The 21,281-nt window shown below is 52.3% G+C and overlaps 1 protein-coding gene and 1 non-coding gene across 2 annotated transcripts; one reads left to right on the top strand and one right to left on the bottom strand.

Moving 5' to 3' along the window:
• The first annotated feature begins 70 nt into the window (after positions 1–70).
• On the top strand, positions 71–20,167 carry BCAP31 (B cell receptor associated protein 31). The gene is made up of 8 exons (XM_049767526.1): positions 71–188; positions 538–646; positions 1,722–1,822; positions 6,725–6,872; positions 18,562–18,697; positions 19,174–19,297; positions 19,566–19,666; positions 19,914–20,167. Exons 2-8 carry the CDS (start codon positions 555–557, stop codon positions 19,950–19,952), a joined length of 741 nt encoding a protein of 246 aa, XP_049623483.1. The 5' UTR covers positions 71–188; positions 538–554; the 3' UTR covers positions 19,953–20,167.
• LOC126000018 (U2 spliceosomal RNA) lies at positions 12,084–12,274 on the bottom strand. Its single transcript, XR_007492422.1, has one exon. It is a non-coding gene; the product is annotated as a U2 spliceosomal RNA (small nuclear RNA).
• Positions 20,168–21,281: the final 1,114 nt, after the last annotated feature.

Below are 21,281 nucleotides of genomic sequence, written 5' to 3'. Positions count from 1 at the left end.
GCGCCCCGCCCCGCCCCGCCCGCCCTCCCCGCCACTTTCCCCGATGAGTTCCCAGAGCAAGTGCCCGAGCCTGAGGGGCTGAGAGCGAGCATCCGGGGGCGGAGAGTCCCAGTGCTTCCTGTTCCGGCCGGAGAAGGGGCGTGGCTAGAGTTGTGGTGGGAGAGTTTCTCGCTCAGTGAGGAAAGTAGGTAAGCGGCCGGGCTGTCGACCCGGGGCCGTGAGGGACCGCGGCGGCCGCGCAAACTGACGCTCGGGGGTTGGGAGCTGGGCCTGGCGGAGAGGAGGCGTGGGGGCGACCGGGGCGCGGGTCACGAAAGCCTTTGCGGAGCCTTTGGGCTCGAGGGATCCTGGGAGGGGTGCCGGCCTCGAGCTCCTTGGCGGGGTGGGGTGCCGCTTGTCAGAACTTCCTCTCAGTCAGTGTGGACACCCGAGGCCTAGGGCCTGTGTTGGAGGGGCTCCCTGGGGCGGCTGTTGTGGGCCCTCAGGGAGGGGGCTGCGGTAGTGAGGTGCGTGCCCCTGAGCCGCTTGGGCCCGCAGGAGACCTAGCAGCCAACATGAGTCTGCAGTGGACCGCCGTGGCCACCTTCCTCTACGCCGAAGTCTTCGTTGTTCTGCTGCTCTGCATCCCCTTCATCTCCCCCAAAAGGTAGGCCGGGCAGGGAGGGTGAAGGGTGCTGCCGGGTTGGGACGCCCACCCCGTGACCTCTGGCCTCTTGAGCCTGCCAGCCCTCATTGCGTAGCCGCCGCCTCCGAGCGCCACTGGGTCTGGGCAGCGAGGCCGGGCGCCCTGGAGCCCGCAGGGATCGTTAACGATACTTGATCCTCCGGCCTGCTGCTCTGATTGAAGGCAGCCAGGAAGCTCCCGGGCTGTCCTCGCAGGTAAGAAAGTTCTAGCCCTGGCTGTGGCCCTCCGGAGGAGGCCTCCCCCCAGTGGTGATGAGTAGAAATGGGGCAGTGAAAGAAGAAAGTTTCGGTCCCACGAAATGCACATTCAAATCCTTGTCGGGGATCCAGAGTGATAGCACAGTGGTAGGGCGTTGCCTTGTATGCAAACGACCTGGGTTCTATCCCTGGCATCCCGTATGTCTCCCAAGCCTGCCAGGAGCAATTTCTGAGCACTGAGCCAGGTGGAACCCCTGAGCGCCAACAGGTGTGACCCCCCAAAAAAACCAAAAAAAAAAACAACCCAAAAACCTTGATGCTAACCACTTGCTGACAGCAAATACTGCAGTTGGACTTTGTGCCTCTGACTCCTATAGTCAGGAATATTCTTCCTTGAGATTTAGGATGGCTTATGGTGATTGCATCAACCATATCTGCAGGTTTTTCTTTGCCAGCTGGGAAAATATTTGGAGGCAGTGAAGGGTAGCTTGGACCTGTTTCATAAATACCCAGCGTGCTGGGGGCTTACATGAACCCAAATTAGTCACATGAACAATTTGAACAATATATGTGAGGAAAACATTTTGCCTATCTAGGGGAATGAGAGGAGAAGCAAGATTTTCTTCTGAGGAACCAGATAAAGCTGGTTGTCTAGAAATTTCTGTACTTGGACATGTACTTTTTTCTAAATTGCTCCTGAACAGACATCATATTAAAGATTGCAGGCAGCTGAGACTGAGTGGATACAGGCTATTAAACTGTCAAGAGTACAAACTGGATCGCTGTTAGAGGACTCGGGTTCTTTCTCTCAGCCCTGTCCATTTATTTTCCTTTGGTAGGTGGCAGAAGATCTTCAAGTCCCGCCTGGTGGAGCTGGTTGTGACCTATGGCAATACCTTTTTTGTGGTTCTCATTGTTATCCTTGTCCTGCTGGTTATTGGTGAGTGGCCTGTGGCTGAGGGCCTCATCCTTTGCTCTGGTTCTTTTGCAAAGCCTGGGACCAACATCATCTGTCTTGAGGAGAAGGCAGTCTTCACCCACAAGAGGGGGTTGCTGACTCAGCTGGCAGGGTTTCTCCTTTGCCTAGCGGCTTTAATGGAACACCGTTAGTGTTTTGGGGGCCTCTCCTCAGGTCATTTGGGACTGAGATAAAGAGAAATGAGACTGAGACACTGCTTCCCTTGAGTCCCTTGACTGCATCACTCTTTTCCCTGTCTGCCTCAAACCACACATCAAGGAACGAGCTAAAGCAAAAGCCTCCCTAGGCAGGAAGCCACAATGACTTGTGTTGGTTTGTATCATGAGGTCTGAAAACATTTTGGGGGGTAAAATCCAGAAATTTACTTCTGGATCAGCTTTTGTGGGTGGGTCTTTCCAGCCCCAAAGTTTGGAAACCTCACACTCAGGTTTATACCAGCAAGGGCTTGAAAGAGAATCCATTTCCAGCCATCTAGGGAGCGCCCAGGGGCCAGGTGGTGCTCTGATGAAAGGCAGATCTTTGTTACTTGGTGGGTGATTGGAGAACAGAGGAATTGATAGAGCTGGAGTGTGTTTTTATAACTGGTAAGTGGACACTGTGTCTCCTGCTTGAGCAGGACTCGTAGGAGTCCTCAGTAAATAGGTTTCCAGCTTGCTGCTGAGTTCTAGGACCTGCTAGCTGCAGCATTAGGCTTCTCTCCTTTTGATGCCACAGGCTAGAAGGGATCTGTTCAAACAAAACTTTTCTCCAAACAGACCAGATTGGGCCTGTCCCTTGAAGGCCACACCAGGTAGATGTCAGCTGCCCAGACATGGCATTTCTCAATATACTTGGCAAGGCCCCAAGGGGCAGGTCTCACCAATCTGGGCTTTCTCCTGAGCTTCCTCTGAGCCCAGATTGGGTAGGCAACATGCTAATGGAGGTTTGGAACTGAACTTGCAAGATTTTGCTTTTGGGCATGGTCTGAGGGCAGGAAAAGACCCATCTGGGGGTTTCTTTTGGTGTGCTAGGATACTCTTTGCAGAATCCAGTAGTTGGCAGAGATCCTATTTTAGGGTCTGAGGATAGTTTGGAAATCACGAAGAGACACCCCACTCTGATGACTGACTGCTCCTACCTTCCTGGTAAGAAGCAGAACCTATTAAAATCAAGTACAAAACCAGGGACCAGGGGACCAGAGCGATAGCACAGAGGGTAGGAGCGGGTAGGTGTAGGGCGTTTGCCTTGCATGTAGCCTACTGGGACAGGTCCAGATTTTATCTCCAGCATCCCATTTGGTCCCCCGAGCCTGCCAGGAGAAATTTCTTAGCGTAGAGCCAGAAATAACCCCTGAGCACTGCCGGGTATGGCTCCCAAATAAACAAAAACCAGGGGCCAGAGAGATGGGCGAGGTGTTTTGCTGTGCATGTGGCTATGTGGCCAACTTCAGGGCTACATATAGTCCCCAAGCATAACCAAGGGTCACTCCTGAGTCAGGAATATATTAGGTGGACACCACCTAATATGGCCCAAATGCCCATCCCCTGCAATAGTAAAGCGACGACAACAACAACAAAAACAAAAGATTTCATTGCATCAAATATAGTTTAATAATGATTTTTTAGTATTGGATACTACATTTATTATAGCTTCATTTTATTTTTATTTTTTAAAACAGTTTATTAATTGATTTTGAGGGGGGCACACCTAACAATGCTCAGGGATTACTCCTGGCTCTGCTCAGAAATCGCTCCTGGAACACTCAGGGGACCATATGGGATGCCAGGAATCCAACCAGGTCTGTCCTGGGTTGGCCTCATGCAAGGCAAATGCCTTACCTCTGTGCTATCTCTCTGGCTCCTTCGTTTCATTTTTAGGCGACTATTTCTGTGAATAGGGGAGACCATACCAGGTGATGCTCAGGGTTTACTTTTGTCTCTGGACTTAGGAATTACTCCTAGTGGTGATTGGGGTACCATTTGGAATGCCAGGGATGAAAACTGGGTCACCTCCAAGACAAGCACCCTTGCTGATGTGCTGTGTCCCTGGACCCATGTTAAAATGATGAATTTTTTGTTTGTTTTTTTTGGGCCACAGCCAGTGATGCTTAGGGATTCTGCACTCAGGGGTCATTTATGATGGTACTTGGGGACCATATGGAATGCCGGGGATTGGCATGTGGCCAACTTGGGTTCAATCCCTGGATTTCCATATGGTCTCTCAAGCTTACCAGGAATAAGCCCTGAGCAGAACTGAGTCTGGCACAAAAATGAAAAGAAATTGTTCAAAACAGCCTGTGCAACCTATGCCTGCTCTGGGTAGGGCTGGACTCCACTGCTCTGGGCCAGGGGCCTGACCTGCAGAGGCCAGTATGCTGCTATGTGGCTGGGATGCTCCAAGGATTGGGAGGAATTTAGCAGCCCCTTTCTCAGTCTGCTTTCAGCTGTGAAGCAAACTGGTTCTGGGTGGATGGGCTTTCTGGATGCAGGCACCATGGAAAAGCAGATGTTTTTATTTTGTGTCATTTTAACTTTTATTTTGGGGTATGGTTTGGGCCACACCCAGCAATGCTATTGCTGTGGTTCTATTTCAGGAATGACCCCTGGCTGTGCTCATGATTGTGCAGGGCCAGGGATCAAACCTGGGTAGATCTGATATAAGGCAGATGCCTTAATCCCTCTACTATTTCACCTCTTAGTGTCTTTAATCTCCCAAATAATGCATCATTTTATTTATTTTTTTTTGGGGGGGTCACACCTGGCAGTGCTCAGGGATTACTCCTGGCTCTAAGTTTAGAAATCACTCCTGGCAGGCTTGGGGGATCATATGGGATACCAGGATTCGAACCACTGTTCTTCTGCATGCAAGACAAACGCCCTACCTCCATGCTATCTCTCTGGCCCCATAATGCATCATTTTAACATCAGAAATTCTGTCTAGAAAGAGTTTTCCGGGGCCCAGAGAGATAGCACAGGGGCGTTTGCCTTGCAAGCAGCCGATCCAGGACCAAAGGTGGTTGGTTCGAATCCCAGTGTCCCATATGGTTCCCCGTGCCTGCCAGGAGCTATTTCTGAGCAGACAGCCAGGAGTAACCCCTGAGCACTGCCGGGTGTGACCCAAAAACCAAAAAAAAAAAAAGAAAAGAAAAGAGTTTTCCATAATCCATGCTTCCCAGATTCAACCCTTAATATTAATAGTGCTCGGTGAGGGCATTAAAATGTGGTCTATGTTTGTTCTTTTTTTTCTGTGTGTGTGTGTACGTGTGTGTGTGTGTGTGTAGTGTGTGCTTGCACGCGTGTGTGTGCTTGTGTGCATACCACCATTACTGGTGCTCAGGAGCTACCTGCTTGTGTTTGGGAGTCACTCCTGGTGGTGCTTATAGAACCCTGGGTGCCAGGGATTAAATCTGTGGCATTCGTTCAAGCCAGCTAAGCCAACACTCTTGCTTGTTCCTTGCTATTTTGTATTGGGTTTGGTTCACATAGCATGCTATGGTTTACTTATTCATTTCTTACTTTTGGTTTTTGGGCCACACCTGGCAGTGCTCAGGGCTTACTCCTGGCTCTATACTCAAGGATCTGAACTGGAAGGCTTGGTAGACTATTTGGTGTGCCAGGGATCAAGCCTGGGACAGTTGTGTGCAAGGCAAGCACCCTACTCACTGTACTCTGACTCGGGCCCCAAGATTACAAGAGTTTTCAGTGGTTTTTTTTTTTTTTGCGGGGAGGTCCAAACCCAGCCTTGCTAAGGGCTTACTCCTGGTTCTGCAGCCAGGAATCACTCTTTTTTTGTGTGTGTGGTTTTTGGGTCACACCCGGCAGTGCTCAGGGGTTATTCTTGGCTCCAGGCTCAGAAATTGCTCCTGGCAGGCACGAGGGACCATATGGGGCACTGGGATTTGAACCGATGACCTCCTGCATGAAAGGCAAATGCCTTACCTCCATGCTATCTCTCCGGCCCCCAGGAATCACTCTTGACAGTGCTCGGGAAACAATATGGGATGTAAGGGATGGAGCTGGGATCACTCACGTGCAAGGCCAACATCCTACCCACTGTGCTATCTCTGTGACCCGCAAGAGTTTTCAGTTTCCTTTATCTTAGTTTGACTCTTGAAACCAGGGTGGTGGCTTGTAACTTTGTCAGAATGTGCTCTCCAGGGGACACAGACAAACCCAGAGACACCAGGATAAAGAGCAAAGTATAGAACCAGATAGCCTCCCACCTCTCTGTCCACTCTTGGAGAGACTGAAAACCTCCATGAGCTCTGCATGACCTGCCCAGTAGCATAGCTGTCTCGGGAGAAGACATGGGCTGTTTCCAGTGCTGAGTTCTAGACCATCCTGTGATGGCTCTCAACTCAATGGTCATCTGTATCCCTCAGTTTCCAGAACTGTGCTCAGCCTAGTACTGTGGGCCAGCTTCCTACTCTGTGCAGCTAGGGGTCTCGTTTCAGGGAGATTAATAGTCATAAGCATAGTCATAAGTTAATGAGGGACTGAGAGTGCTTGCATGAGCTAAGGGGGACAGTGATGCTATGGGACTCTTGCCATGTTTCCTGTATGCATGAGCCTTTGTTGTACACAGCATGTTTTTGGAATTGAGATCAACCTGGTACCAAAGCTTGGGCTGGGTACTATTGGAGCTTAAGTAAGTGTCCCCTGGATCTTGACTGTTGGGCAGTTGTGCTCCCTTAGCAAGTTTTGCCACATAGAGCTATCCTGCTCTGCAAGTGAGGTAATGGGGCCGACCCAACTTGGGTGCCACAGAATAGATAGGGGAGGCAGCCTTATGCCCTGGAGAGACCCTCATTGGGTTGAACAGGCCAGAAGAACTGTGGATAAGGTGCACCAAATGGGAGCTCAGCACCTATGTCTTTGCCTACAGATGCTTTCCGTGAGATTCGCAAGTATGACGATGTGACCGAGAAGGTGAACCTCCAGAACAACCCTGGGGCCGTGGAGCACTTTCATATGAAGCTCTTCCGTGCTCAAAGGAATCTCTACATTGCTGGCTTTTCGTTGCTGCTATCTTTGTGAGTGAAAGGGCTAAGGGCTGAGAAGGGACCCAGGCTAAGAGTTCTCAGGAGGGGAATTTAGGGGAAGTTTATTATTCCTTTGAGAAGAAACAGTTCAGAGGGCTGAAACTCCACTGTCCCTAAGCCTGGCTGGAGTGTATGTAGAGTGCTCTGCTTGGTGGCCTGAGAAAGGTGTTCAACAAGACTAATGCCTTCACTCCAGGGCCAAAGGGTGCCTTTCTGCTCTCAGGGCTTTCACAGGGTGTGCTGACTGCCAATGGCTGAAGGAATGAAGAGGTTTTCCAGGAGAGTGCTCAGAAGTCAGGGAATTATCGATTCTCAACTGAACTCATGGTCTTGTCACTTGAACAACTTTTACTAGAAGTGCATTGACCATGTGTCTGGGTTCCGAGTCAGAAAACTCACCAGATGCATGGGGACTATGATGGTTGTGTCTCATCTGGAGAGTGGCAGGTGGAGCTTCATCGTGACACACTGGGTCACCATGCCTCTGCACTTAAAACTGACTTCAAACTCTAGGGGAATTAGTGTCATGTCCTAGAGTTCTGGTGGGTTCAGGGACTCTACAAACAAAATGAGAACTTGTGGTATGATTATTGGGAAGGGCAGGTGAAGAAAGGCCTGCTGTGGGCTGCAGGTAGTGAGGCATAAGGACTAGAGACAACCAGCGAGGAAAGCTTGGCTGTGTGGACTTCAACAGAGGGAGCCATGCCCTGGGCTGAGCTGCTCATTGCTAACCTTTCCAGGATAGATATTCCTAGTCTTGGGTTAACTCCTGCTCCTGCTTCATAGCTGTGAGGCACTTCTCCTTTGTGGCAGTGTAAGAACTACCCACCAGAGCCACATGGGCTTGCAGGAAACACTGTCAAAGTGCTTAGTTTTGTGATGCTGATGATATGAGTTAGAGCTACTTGCTGTGAAGTCAGCTAAGTCCTCACTGCTAGCAACAGAAAGGTGGGCAGGAGTGAGCCTCAATCTTTCCCTGGGCCCCACTACAGGTGACAGTTTGGGTCCTTCCAGCCTTTTCTGTGATGTGCTTGAGATTGGGGTTTGTTTGTTTCTTTTTCTAATTTCTGCTCTGCTCTGACTTGCCTTTTGTACCCACTAGTGCATCTTCACAATTTTTCCAAATGACTCACTCAGATCTCGCTAGTTCCTCATAATAGTCACGTAGTGTTCTGTCATGTGAGGGGACCATTGTGGCTGTCACCAACGCCCTGCTCCTGGTGTGTAGGCTTGTCGATTTTTGACCATTATAAGTGAGCTTCCAGTTTGCTCTGCCCTGTACCCTGCTCCTTTTGTTCTCTTGCTTTTTCCATTGAAAATGGGTCAGTGTTGTCCTGATCCCCTGGAGCTGCTCCAGGATCTCGGACCCTGAGCTTCCAACTTACACCCTGCACACACTGCTTGGGTGGGATCTTTCTCCAGAGTCTTTCTGCCAGGACCAAAGCTGCTGGGGGGCTTGCTGTCCACCTGAGCCCATTTTCTTCAGCAGGTGTGCCCCATGAACTCTGTGGTCAGAGCCTTGTTCTATCCTCTAGGCAGTCCATCCCTACACAAGGGGGAGGCAGTCTGGTTCTTTCACAAGTCCTTTCTTCTGGGCCTCGAACCGCCACTACTGCTACGTGCCAGCCTTTGTGCAAGAACAAGAAAGCCCTTATCCCTTTGCTGGTTTTGTGGGGGTCCTACTCACTGGTCTGAACTCCACAAATATGCAAATTTACTCCACCAACACATGATCAGGCTATTGTCCTGGAAAAGTAAGCTAGTATTAGGAAACTGTACAGAGCTTGAGACACTTGCCTTGTATTCTGTTGACCCTAGCTCGAATCCCACTGCAAGTAATTCCTCACTGCAAGTAGCAGAAAGGTGGGCAGGAGGGCCCGGAGAGATAGCACAATGGCGTTTGCCTTGCAAGCAGCCGATCCAGTACCAAAGGTGGTTGGTTCAAATCCCGGTGTTCCATATGGTCCCCCGTGCCTGCCAGGAGCTATTTCTGAGCAGACAGCCAGGAACCCCTGAGCACCGCCGGGTATGGCCCAAAAACCAAAAAAAAAAAAAAAAGAAAGGTGGGCAGGGGCCTGGAGAGATAGCACAGCGGTGTTTGCCTTGCAAGCAGCCGATCCAGTACCAAAGGTGGTTGGTTCAAATCCCGGTGTTCTATATGGTCCCCCGTGCCTGGCAGGAGCTATTTCTGAGCAGACAGCCAGGAACCCCTGAGCACCGCCGGGTATGGCCCAAAAACCAAAAAAAAAAAAAAAAAAAAAAAAGAAAGGTGGGCAGGGGCCTGGAGAGATAGCACAGCGGCATTTGCCTTGCAAGCAGCTGATCCAGGACAAAAGGTGGTTGGTTTGAATCCAGGTGTCCCATATGGTCCCCTGTGCCTGCCAGGAGCCATTTCTGAGCAGACAGCCAGGAGTCACCCCTGAGCACCGCCGGGTGTGGCCCAAAAACTAAAAAAAAAAAGAAAGAAAAAAAAGAAAGGTGGGCAGGAGTGAGTCCCGATCCTTTCCTGGGCCCCACTACAGGTGACAGTTGGATCCTTCCAGCCTTTTCTGTGCTGTGCTTGAGATCTGATACCAGATTTCTGCTAGTTCTGCTTCTGTGCTCAGGAGAACCCTGGGTTCAGAGATAGTGCCTGGGATTTGAGCCAGGGTTGGCTCTAGTTCATGCCTGGTGGTGGTGGTGGCAGCGTGAGAACTTGGTACCCACCTGAGCCACTTGGGTTTGCAAGAAACCCCGAAAAAACACTTCATTTTGTGCTGATGACAGGACTTAGAGCTACTCTCTGTAAAGTCAGCCAAGCCCCCACTGTAAATAATAGAAAGGTGGGCGGGAGTGAGCCCTGACCCTTCCATGCCCCGCTGCAGGTGAGTTGGGTCTTTCCAGCTTTTTCTGTGCCATGCATAAGGTTGGGGTTTGTTTCTTTTTCTAATTTCTGCTCTAACTTGCCTTTTGTATTCACTAGTACATTTAGCAATTTTTCCAAATGACTCATTCATATCTCTCTAGTTTCTCCTGAGTGTGACCCCTCCAGGTATATTTTTCAAAGAAGACAGCATTTGGGGGGAACAAGCAGCTAACTTGCCTTTGCCATTCCCCCTGAGGGGTGCCCAGGGTGCCCTGGTGGGGTGTATGGCTTAAATGTGAAGTCAGGAGGGCAGCATAGAGGCATGGCTTTGGAAAAGCTGACCAGAAGGGCCCAGTGGGAGGACTGGGCGGGCCACTCTGGCTGCCGCATGCCTTTCCTGTGATTCTGACGCTGGTGCCAGCTCAGGACTCAGTGAACTTGATGGCTCTAGTGCCTGTATCAACTGGGAGCAGCCCTAGAGTTAGGGACCTAAAGGGCACAGGATCCAAGTGTCTAGGTCTCCCTGGCCTCTAGTCAAGCCTTTATGTTGGTGTGAACTGTGCCAAAGCTGCTTTCCTGTACCTGGCGCCTAGCTATCTTTGCTGACTGCTTGTTCCCGGGCTCTCATTGGGAAGGTGTGGGGGCATCTGGGAGCTCAACTCTGCACTCGTGTTCTTGTGAGTGTTGTCCTTGGCACTCTTGGCTGCACTCCTCTATTCTCAGTCCTTCTGAGTGACTGAGGAATCAGGCTGAAGTTGCCTGGGAGCACGTAGTTGAGGACGGAAGATGGAGCTTTGACTAAAAATTGCAAATTCTCCAAAATGCCATCAACTACAGTGACATACACTTTGGCTGCCCACCAGTATCTCCTACTGACATTCTGTGAGCCAGGCATATGTTCATTTGGATTCATCTAGCCTTGCAGGTTCAGAGATTTTTTTTTCAGATCCCCAGCGCCAAAGCTTGAGTCTGAGAGTTTGGAAGCCTGGCACATATGATCAGGCCCTGCTCCAGCCACAGCATGTGGGATAAGTGGCCTATCTCTGGTATTGTCAGGGCTAGCTGCTGATTCCCCTACCGGTGAACACTGATTCCCCTACCGGTGACCACTGAGTCAGCTCCTGATTGTCTAAAACCTGTTCCAGGCCCCAGCTCACCACTTCAGTTGCTCTTAGTTCTTTGGGCCCCCCAGACCATGTCTGAAGTGTTCAGGCCCCCTTTCCACCTCCCTGTCTCTTTATGCTTGTGTATGTCTCACTGGTAGGCTCTAGCTCTATCCCTGAGCCTCCTCTAGGACCTGAATAAACTTGGGGTGGGTGGGCTGAGTAGCAGGAAGGAAATGGGGTGAAGAATTCTTGAGTGCTGGCCCCAGAATTTGTCCTCTTGCTTAGTGTGGTAGAGTGCTGGATGTTTTGGGCAACTCTGCACATGGTCAAAGTTGGGGTGGTATTGAGCAAGGCTGTGAGCTTGTGAGTTGGAGTGGGGTAGAAAGAAAAGAGAATCTAAGGGCCCGGAGCGATAGCACAGCGGTGTTTGCCTTGCAAGCAGCTGATCCAGGACCAAAGGTGGTTGGTTCGAATCCCGATATCCCATATGGTCCCTCGTGCCTGCCAGGAGCTATTTCTGAGCAGACAGCCAGGTGTAAGCCCTGAACACCGCCGGGTGTGGCCCAAAAAAAAAAGAGAGAATCTAAGGGCAGACCACTGGAGTGGCTCCAGTCTAGGAAAGTATAGGCAACCCCACTGTTGGATGTGAGGGAAGGGAGGACTAGTTGGAGCTGATCTCTGAGGTGGTTGCTGTGCAGCTGTGATCACCTGCAGTCCCAGAGGGACTCCTGTGAAACACAGAGGATGCCATTGGAGGAGAGCAGGCTTGCTCAGTGGGAAGGAAAGCCAGAGGTAGTTTGGTGGAGCTAGTGAGCTAGAGGATAGCACCATTCTTGAGATGGCCAGAGGTGGTGAGAGGGCCCTGAACTCCCCCGCACCCTGTGTGCCTCAGGGTCTATGGGCATTGAGGGAGACAGGTGGCTCTTGAGCTGGCCAGGGGAGAAGAGTGGGGGGCCCTGAACTTTTTCCCTCTCCCCCCAGCCCCTGTACTCCAGTGGCCCCAGTTCCTTTCTGGGTTTTACCCTTTATTCTATTCCCTCCAGCCTCTTGTATTTGACAGTTGACTTTTTTTTTGGTTTTGGTGTTACAACCGGCAGCGTTCAGGGGTTACTCCTGGCTCCACGCTCAGAAATCACTCCTGGCAGGCTTGGGGGACCATATGGGATGCCGGAATTCGAACTAATGACCTTCTTCATGAAAGGCAAACGCCTTACCTCCATGCTATCTCTCTGGCCCACCAGTTGACTTTTTTTTGAGTGCACCATTCCTGGAGGTACTGCAATACCAGGTCGATGTGTAGAATAGATGGAACAAGCTCCTATTCCATTTCCTAGTGCCAGAAATCCATTTAATATATTGTCATCGGATAAACAATGTATCAGATATTAAACTGATAAGAACAGACACTACATTTGATCTTAGCCAAAAGGCTGAGAAGCGATGTGACAGAACGTGGAGATGGCTCACAGTGCCTGTTTTGTGGCTGGAAGGTGTCCCAAATGGGATCCCCCCTCCCCACTGTCCCCTGCACTTCATGGTTCCCAGAACACTATTGCCAATGACAGGAGCAGCTCCTGTGTAGTGCTGGGTGTGGCCCACCAACCAGTGTGCTCCCCTGGAAATGCAGCATCAGTCTGCTACCCCATTTGTGAGGGCCCAGGTGTGCTGTATTTGATCCACTCGGGCTGGCCTCTATCTCTGTTCATCGAAACTCTCTACCCCAAAACTATCCATTCTTGAAAGCACCTCTCATAGGGCTGCCAGCTCCATGATCTCTGACCTGGGCCCGTTTTGTTTTTGTTTTTTGTTTTTTTTTTCGGCCACACCCGTTTGACGCTTAGGGGTTACTCCTGGCTAAACACTCAGAAATTGACCCTGGCTTGGGGGACCATATGGGACGCTGGGGGATCGAACTGCGGTCCTTCCTTGGGTAGCACTTGCAAGGCAGACACCTTACCTCTAGTGCCACCTCACCGGCCCCTGGGCCACCATTTTCCATTCCCACTTTTAGCTCTTCCCCACAGCAGCTCACCCTTTGCTTCCCTGTGTTGAGTCTGCCTCTCCAGCCTGTTTGGGTCTCTACTGGGAACCCCCACTCATGCAGCCAAAGCTGCCCTCTCAGTGCCCCGGCAGCTTATGAGGTATGCTGCAGGAAGCTGGGTTTGTGCCCAGTAGACCAGGGGCTCTGCCAAGGGCTAGGCACATAGCACGCTGCTTAAGCCTCAAGGGCTGAGTTGGGGTGGCCTAGACTAAAGGGGCCAACTTTAGGCCCAGAGCCAGACTGAACTTGTCACACTGCCACTCAAGGTCTCCTGAATTATGAAAACAGAAATACCAAAAGGACCCAGGTGATTTATGGAGCCCTTGTGGGCCTCTGATCAATGGGACCTGGCATTCTGTCTTGAGGACTGTGACATCTGCTGCTTGCTCATCCGTTTCCTGGGTACCCATTTCCCTGCCCTGTACCACAGCTTGCTGGCCTACCAGTTGAGTGGCGTACCTTGTTTCCTTTGCCTGTCCTAAAGTGTTTTTCATTTGAGGTCTGAACTTGAGAGCTGGCCAAGCAGGAATGGGTGCAGATAGGTGGCTCAGGCGCACTGATGTGCTAAGCTTCTTCCATGCCACCTGGAGGTAGGAAGTAGGGGCAGTCTGCTGGCAAAACCATTGCCACTTCTGCTTATTGTCATTTGGTTCTGCACATAGTTGGCACCTATGGGGCTCCTGGTGAGTGCTGCCCAAGCTACTGTGAGTCAGTGTCCAGCATGGACTCTGCTGCCAGACTTGAGGGGGGAACCGTCTCCGAGGTAGCTGGGGTGCTGAGAGTGGCCTTGAGTCCAGGCCTTTTATGCCTTCCCACTTTCACTCATGGAGCAGAATGACAGCACTGTTTTTATGTACTTAATATTTGGGGCACACCTGTGTGCCTGTGACATGAGTGTATAACGAACAGTAACTGTTGGCGTTACTCTGAGTAACAACAGGGATCTGTAGGCATTTCCCCACTCTGGTGGTAGTCTGTGCTGGACCTTTAGGGGCTTCACGTCTGGGCTGAGTATTGGGTAGAGGAAAATGGGAAAGGTAGTAGGCATGCAGGCTAGAGCTGGCAGGGGCTTCTAACTTTGTCAAAATAAAAAATATAAATGCAGAGGTAGTAGGGTTGACGGGATCCTCGAATGACTGATGAAATGGGGGAAAGAGAGGTGGCAATCTCAAGAAGGGAATATGGCTCAGAAATTGCTCCTGCCAGGCTCAGGGGACCATATGGAATGCTGGGATTTGAACCACCGATCTTCATGCAAGGCAAATGCCTTACCTCCATGCTATCTTTCCGGCTCCAAATTTAGTTTCTTGATATTATTATGTCCCAAGAACTTTTTATTACTTCCCAAAAAGTCTTTGTCATGGGGAGCCCTGCCTGCTTCAGTAGTGTAGTGGATAGGATGCTTGCCTTGCATGTGACTGAACCAGGTTCTATCCCTAGCACCCCATATGGTCCTCTGACCACTGCTGAGAGTGACCACCAAGTGCAGAGTAGGAGTAACCTCTGAGAAATGCTAGGTGTGACACCAAAAAGTGCAAAAGGAAAATTTAAGCTTAGACATTATCACTACCCCCTCCCCCCAGTGTAGCATCAGCAATGAGCATCTCTCCCACACCCGTAGCTTTCTTCTGGCTGTGGACAATTTTGAAGCAAATTTCAGATCACCACGTCAATGGGTAAAATTAAATGCAGACACAAATGAACATACATGTAACAGTGCTAGGAATCCAACCCAGGGCCTCACATGCAAAGCAAGTGCACTATACTGCCCACTGAGCTCTGTCTGGAGACCCAGTTTGTGGTTTGGTTTAGCACTGGGAGAACAGACTTCCCTGAAAGCCCTCAGCTTGCATATCTTCTGTGTGGAGCACTACTAAGACCCTGAGGCTTTCCTCAGGTTTTGCTTTAGTCCTGGCTATGTGAGGGCTTGGCGGTTTCTGGAAATGCTGCTGCCAAGCAAGAGTGACATTTCAGCAGGAGAAAGGCTGCCACAGCTTCTGAAGCACAGGATTGAACGCTGCAGCTAGGGCACATCTGTCTATGCAGCGTAGTCTGACCCTGGCCAGTGAAGACACCAGTTAGTACAGTGAAGTTGGAGTTAGTGCCGGGCCAGGCCTTGCACCCTGATTTCAATCTCCAGCACCACGTAGTCCTCAGGGCTCATTCCAGAGTACAGTCAGGAGTATGTTTTGAGCACCATTGGTTATGGTCACCCCCAAACCCCTTAAAGGCTGCTGGACCCAACTGCACAAAGTCTGCTCTTTCCTGGACACTGATGCTCCATAGCTCAGGGACATGAAAGCTGAGCTGACTGGCTCCAAGCACTGACCCTGCCCTCAGTCTGCACTTGGCCTGCCTGAGGCTTCCTTTCCCAGTCTCAAGTCAGTGCTCTTTGCCTGCTTCGGTATTTTCACAGCACTAGGCTCCTGTGGGGAATGCTTCTAGGGCTTCTACCTTGTTGTTCCCCTTGTGCTTTGCACACAGACTAGACTGTGCCAGACTCAAGGCCCTTGTGAGGTGCTGAGCTTTGTACTTCATTGCTCTTGGGCTCCTGCCCCTGAAGTGGTGCCTGGCCCAGGCCAGGAGCCTGCTTGGAGTGCCAGCAGATGGCGCTCTGGCACCAGCTTCTCCCTTGCCCAGAGCAAGTGAAGGGCAGCGGCCTGTCCAGGGCGGTGTCCAAAGTTGCCCAGCTCACCTGTGGGCGTGGCATAAATGATCCTTGGGGACTCCCCTTCCTGCTTGTTTCTGTCTCTTCAATCTCGGGAGGAGGCAGGGGTGGGGTGAAGCACGTGCCTGTCTGTGGCTTCTCCGTGTGGTTGGCCCTGTTTCTCCTGCCTTCTCTTGTTTACTCAACCTTTTCGAAGAGCAAGAGAGCCTGCTCTGCCGGCAGCCAAGTTGAATTCAGGGGCTGTTGTCTGCCAAGGACGCGTGTGCACACCCTGAAGGTGGAGGCCTTCAGCACCGCACCCTTCGGATGGTTAGCCCTGGATCCTGAGGAACCCCACAAAGGCCTGGCTTCTCTCCTGGGGACCTGTGCCAGAATGCTGGGAACACTTCCACAGGCCCTGGCACCTGAGGAGTGGAGGAAACCGTACAGCCAGTTCTGCCACCATCTCTTGGAATGGCCTGGAAGCTCAGCCTTTGGCAGGGTCAGGACTCTGTGACACAGACCATAGTAGAAGGACCCATGTTGAGAGCTGGGTCTGATTGGGTTGATAGTGGGCAGACACATGCATTCTGGGATGTGGAGGATGAGCAGCAGTGAGGTTGTATATGGCTGCAGGTTTGAGAGGTGCTGTGTGGCCCCCCTGCAGACTTGGCTAGGGCTTTGGGCTCTGCCCTGGCTTGGTGACGTGTGTTTGCCTTGTGCCTTGGCTACCATCACAGTCAGCATGGGTGTGATGTGGTGATGTCCCCCTCGATGTAGCTACCCAGATCAGCTCTCCCCCTCACAGAGGGCTTAGAGGGCCCTGTACAACAGGCCAGATGCTCAAAGGGGGTTCCAGACCCAGGAGGTGAAGGGGTGATGGGTAGTGGGTTCAGGGTCATCAGCAAGAACTCTCCTTTGCACAGGCAGGAGCCAGATTTGTCCAGAACAGCAAGTTCTAGTGTGACCAGAGCAGTTCCACGTGTCAGTGAGGGGAGAAGGGCCTAGCATGCCAGCCAAAGGTCATGGTGGGGGACTGGAAGTTGGGGGAGGTGGTCAGATTCTGGAGAAAGGTCACTTAGGAACTGCTGAAACCCTGGGAAGAGCTGGCCGGCTGGTTCCCATGACTGGAGGGCTAGGAAAGCCAAAGGCATGTTTTGCCTGGAAGTGAGGGGTGCTCCCTGCAGTGGACATTTATGGCCCTGACTGGCCTTTCACTGGCAGCTGCTATGGATGAATTATAATAGAGGAAGTTGGAGATTCAGGGGAATCCAGAGCACCTGGGGAAGGGCCAGAGCAATAGTACATTTGGGAGAGCGCTTGCCTTGCATGCCGGTTAACCTAGGTTTGATCCCCAACATCCCACATGGCCCCCATGCCAGGAGTGGTTCCTGAACACAAAGTCAAGAATAACCCCTGAGCACTGTCCGGTGTGGCCCTCCAAGCCAAAGAAAAACTAAAACCAGAAAACAAGCTAGCACTCAAGGAAGAATGAGGAGAGTTTGGAGTTGGCTGCAGGAACAGGTCTAGCAAGACCAGGGCCACCCCTGCGGCATGGTGGGCATTTCTGAGATAAGAGTGTGACCCTGACTAGGCATGACTGGTAGAAATCCACGGTCCCCAGAACCCCTAGATTGGTGTGCTGGCTGCTGCTGCTTCCTAGCACGGTGGGCACCGAAGCCACCAGGTGGCACCCCTTTCCAGCTGGGAAGAGTAGTGACTTTCCCTGCCCTGTGTTGCACCGCACTTACGCTCTCAGACTTGCCTCTCATGCCTGGAGAACCTCGGTGACTTCCTCCAGCCTGTGGCAGTTGGGCCACAGGCATGTGGCAGGTTTTACGGGCTCCCTCCACCTCCAGGGCCGCTGCCCAGTGGGGGGCAGGCTGGTGGGCAGTGGGGGCTGAAAGAGGGAAACCTGAGCCCTGGGCCACGAGGTCCCAGCTGCTAATTTTAGAGGCCACATGTCATTGGAAACTCACTCTTCCTGCCAGGAACCAACGACCTGGTTCTCCGCATATGGTCAGGGGCTCCTGAGCTTCTCCCCTAACCAGGAAGCCCCTGGAAATCCACTCCTTTGGGCTGACACCTAAGAGGGCTCTGCCCAGGCCTAGGAGAGGGAGTGTACCCACTCGCTTCCCCCCAGTTCCTCAGAGGGTCCCCCCTAGTCTGTCCAGTAGCAAATCTGATAAGGAAACCCTTGGCGTAGGCTATCTGGCCTGGAGCTGTGGCTGCTTCATCTACCGGACAAGCATCTGTCAGGGATATCAAGGAGAGCTGAGTTTACTTTTCCTGCTCCAGGTGTGCAAGCACTCTGTTTTGATGTGAAGATGTGAACTAGAGGGGTCTTGCCTGCCCACTGGGTACCATCTCTGCTCACCACTGTTCGCTCTACAAGCTCTATGTCTGGGGCTTGCAGCTTTGCTCTGTCCCCAGCCCAAGATGGCTGTGTGGCAATGTACCCGAGCAGACGTGTTCTGGCGGCTGCCTGTAGGAACGTGTTTGGGAAGGGGGTGGGGAGAGTCGGCAGCTTATTCTTCAGCTCAGGAGGCTGGGAGCAGGGCCCGGGGCTCACAGATGTGCCAAGGTTCTGAGCTTGGACCTCAGGCCCCCAGAGATGGGGTGGCAGTCCAGTCACAGAGATTTCACCCTTTTGACCTTGAGGAGTGGATATACTGTGCTGGAACTCAGTTTCCCCCTCTGGGCTTGGGAACAGCAGAGCCTTTACCTTATAAGTGGGCTCATGGATTCAGTGGCTAGTCGCAGTCTATGTCAGCAGCCACCCAGCTCCTGGCCTGGCCCACAGGCTCCGTCTCTGAGCAGCATTCATTCTACAAGCTGGCCGGCAAGACAGCTCCCTCCAGCACCACCTTCCCGTCTTGCCTGATCCAGGTGGCCCAGCCTCACACTTGGCTATCCCGGCAGTCTGGGAAGGCAGGTCTGGGCTGGAGGCAGACGTGGGTTAGCGACTGAGAGCAAATGCGTGCCAACCCTTTTTCTCTTTCTTTTGCTTACTTCACCCTTTTCTCTGGAAACAACCACAGTCTGCTTCGACGCGTGGTGACACTCATCTCCCAGCAGGCCATACTGCTGGCCTCCAATGAAGCATTTAAGAAGCAGGCGGAGAGTGCTAGCGAGGCGGCCAAGAAGTACATGGAGGAGAATGATGAGCTAAAGAAGGTGTGTGTTGTGCCACCTTCCTGCCCCCGCACAGCTGGCTGGCAGAGCTGGAGTTGACGGGGACAAAGGGGACTTGGTGGAAAGGGGCATTGCTTCCCGCTGCCCCCATGCTGGACTATCTCAATACAGCCAGCTCCCTACTGTGCCCAAACTCTAGGGGCATGGCAGGGATTAGTGGGGCTGAACCTAGAAGGCGGGTCAGGAGGTGAAGCCCACTGGGAAGGAAGGGCAAGGCCCTTTATGGATACCATGGCCTGGAAAGAGGAAGGGAAGAAAGGAAGGAAGGAAAGGCATTTGGTCAGTGGGGGATGACTGGAAGCAGTTACCCGATGACAACATTTGAGTCACTAATGGCTGGGAATGGCTGCGGGTTGGGTGGGATCAAGCGAATGCTTCTGAGGGATCAAGTGCCCAGAATCCCTGGAGTAACTCTAGCACCTCCCTTGCCCTGTGCATCCTGTTTGCTCTCTTGCCAGGGGATAGGTGTCAGTGGAGGCAAGTTGGATGACAAGGACAGCCTGGGGAAGGTGCAGGAGGAGAACCAGAATCTAAAGGCTGACCTGAAGAAGCTAAAGGATGAGCTGGCTGCCAATAAACAAAGTGAGTCTTGGCTGGTAAAGATTACTGTGTGTTCTTTTCCCCAAGGCATCACTCTTGTCCTGGGCTCTCACACTCTGTTGCCTGAGTGGGTCAGGTTCCCACCAGTGTGGCTAGCTCTCCCACTCCACTTCAAGAGCTTTCTTTTCTGGCCAGATCTACGTTCCCCCAGACATCTTCCCACACTCAGGCCTGTGCCAGTCTTTAGTGAGTTTGGTCACTCACACCCATCATCTTGTTTGACTTTCTTTTTCCTGTGTCCCCTGTCCAGAGCTGGAGAAAGCTGAGAATGAGGCTCTGGCCATGCGCAAGCAGTCCCAGGGCCTGACCAAGGAGTACGACCGCCTGCTGGAAGAGCACGCCCGGCTGCAGGTCAGCATTACCCCCTTTTCCATCAGCCCTATTTCAGGGCAGCTTCCTCAGAGCCCATGGGAGGAAACAAAAGAGGAAGGCCTGGGCCCCAGGGTTCTAGATGCAAGTGTGCCCTTTGGAACTGGGCAGATGGGGCTGGGGTTCTCAGCTGAGTGTTAGTGCCAGCCAGACCCTCTGAGGGCTGCAGTGGGCGGGCCTTTAGGTAGTATTCCCATGTAGCTCAGGTTCTATGTTTCTGTCCCTGCAGGCAGCAGTTGATGGACCCACAGACAAGAAGGTGGAGTGAGGCTTGGTGCCACTCTGCACTGCATTGCACTGCACTCAAGTCTCCCCTCTGCTCCTGCTTGTGGCCCACTTCAGCGTCCGGGGCTGTCTTTGGGCTCAGCTCCCTTTCTTTATTGCATGTTCAAGTTCAAAGCCCCAAGATTACTTCGGTGCTGCCAAGAAGGTGTGAGGAGGCAGCTAAGTGTCTTGGGGTTAATAAAAGTTCTATTATCAGTATTTGGGGTGCTATGTATGTGAATCTGGGACTGGGGAGCAGCTTCCCCATGAGAGGACCCCATCTTTGAGCCAGAGGAGCATGTGGTTTGTATGTGCTGCTTCCAGTCCTGACACTCCTCATCAGGCTGCCCCCCTTTCTAGCTGCTTGGAGTAGGACTTACTGGCAGTCTCGTGGTGATTGAGAGATTCAAGAAACCAGTGGGACTACTCTGTGGACTGCCTGCTTGGGCCTTGTCATCCTGTTGGGGACAGAGAAGGTGGCCGGGTGCCACCACTCAGTCTCTGCCCCACCTCCTTGTGAAGGTTTGCAGGATGACCTCTGACTAATGCCAGCTGACAGAAGAGACTTGCCCTTGTTAGTGACCTACGGCCAGCCATGGGCAGCATGTGGCACAGGAGAGGGGCTCTGGATGGGGCAGGTTTTCCTCCAGTTTGTCCCACCCCAGGAACTGGTGACCGCTCCCCAATATCCCCCATTGGCTTCAGCTGTCAGTGTCCCTAAGTGGGACCAAATCCTCACTGGAGGCCTGCCATCTGATACCTTTTCCTGTGTGGCCATTAGGGGCTCATCCAAAGTTTGGGAGTTCCCAAAACGGGTGCTGATGGCCAGTGACGGCTCCTGCTTCACTCCTGCCTGTTCTGGCCAGGCCCGGCCACCAGTTCCCTTCTCCGATGTCCCTTGGCTGTCACAAGGAGTGTTGCCCCTTCCTGGCCATTTGTGGGTGGTGTCTGAGGGGAGGGCTAGGTGCCACCCTCCTGGTGCCCTGCCAGAGCTGCAGGCTCGTGCCGCTTCTCCAGGAAGTGTCTCCGGCTCCCTGGGCCTGCTGGGCACCCAAGGCAAAGTCCACATGCTTGCTGCCCTGACTGGCTTGGAAACATCCTGTCTGCTTGGGTGAGGTGGGCAACCCGCCGAGTGGAAGGCACTCAGTTCCCTAAGCAAGTCCTCCGGCAGCTTCATCAGGCAGCAGATGGATCTTGGACTGATTATGCCTGTAGGCAGTGAGTGACCAGGCCCTTGCTGGGGGGTAGCCCATGTTCCATAATCTTTCAGGCAGAGCAGGGGCTTTGAGGAGCCCAGAATTGTTATGCAGCTCACTTGCATTCAGTTGGGAGA

This window comes from Suncus etruscus, chromosome X (assembly GCF_024139225.1).
Source record: "Suncus etruscus isolate mSunEtr1 chromosome X, mSunEtr1.pri.cur, whole genome shotgun sequence".
In the NCBI taxonomy this organism is placed as follows: domain Eukaryota; kingdom Metazoa; phylum Chordata; class Mammalia; order Eulipotyphla; family Soricidae; genus Suncus; species Suncus etruscus.
Note: the sequence above shows the minus strand (reverse complement) of the source record. Positions and strands in the feature narration are given on the sequence as shown.

What these genes read in the sequence shown, in the direction of transcription:
- BCAP31 (XM_049767526.1), top strand. Translation starts at nt 555, where the DNA reads ATGAGTCTGCAGTGGACCGCCGTGGCCACCTTCCTCTACGCCGAAGTC. An exon ending in CCCTTCATCTCCCCCAAAAG is followed by an intron (nt 647 to 1,721) that starts GTAGGCCGGGCA and finishes TTCCTTTGGTAG; the next exon opens with GTGGCAGAAGATCTTCAAGT. An exon ending in AAGAGCACGCCCGGCTGCAG is followed by an intron (nt 19,667 to 19,913) that starts GTCAGCATTACC and finishes CTGTCCCTGCAG; the next exon opens with GCAGCAGTTGATGGACCCAC.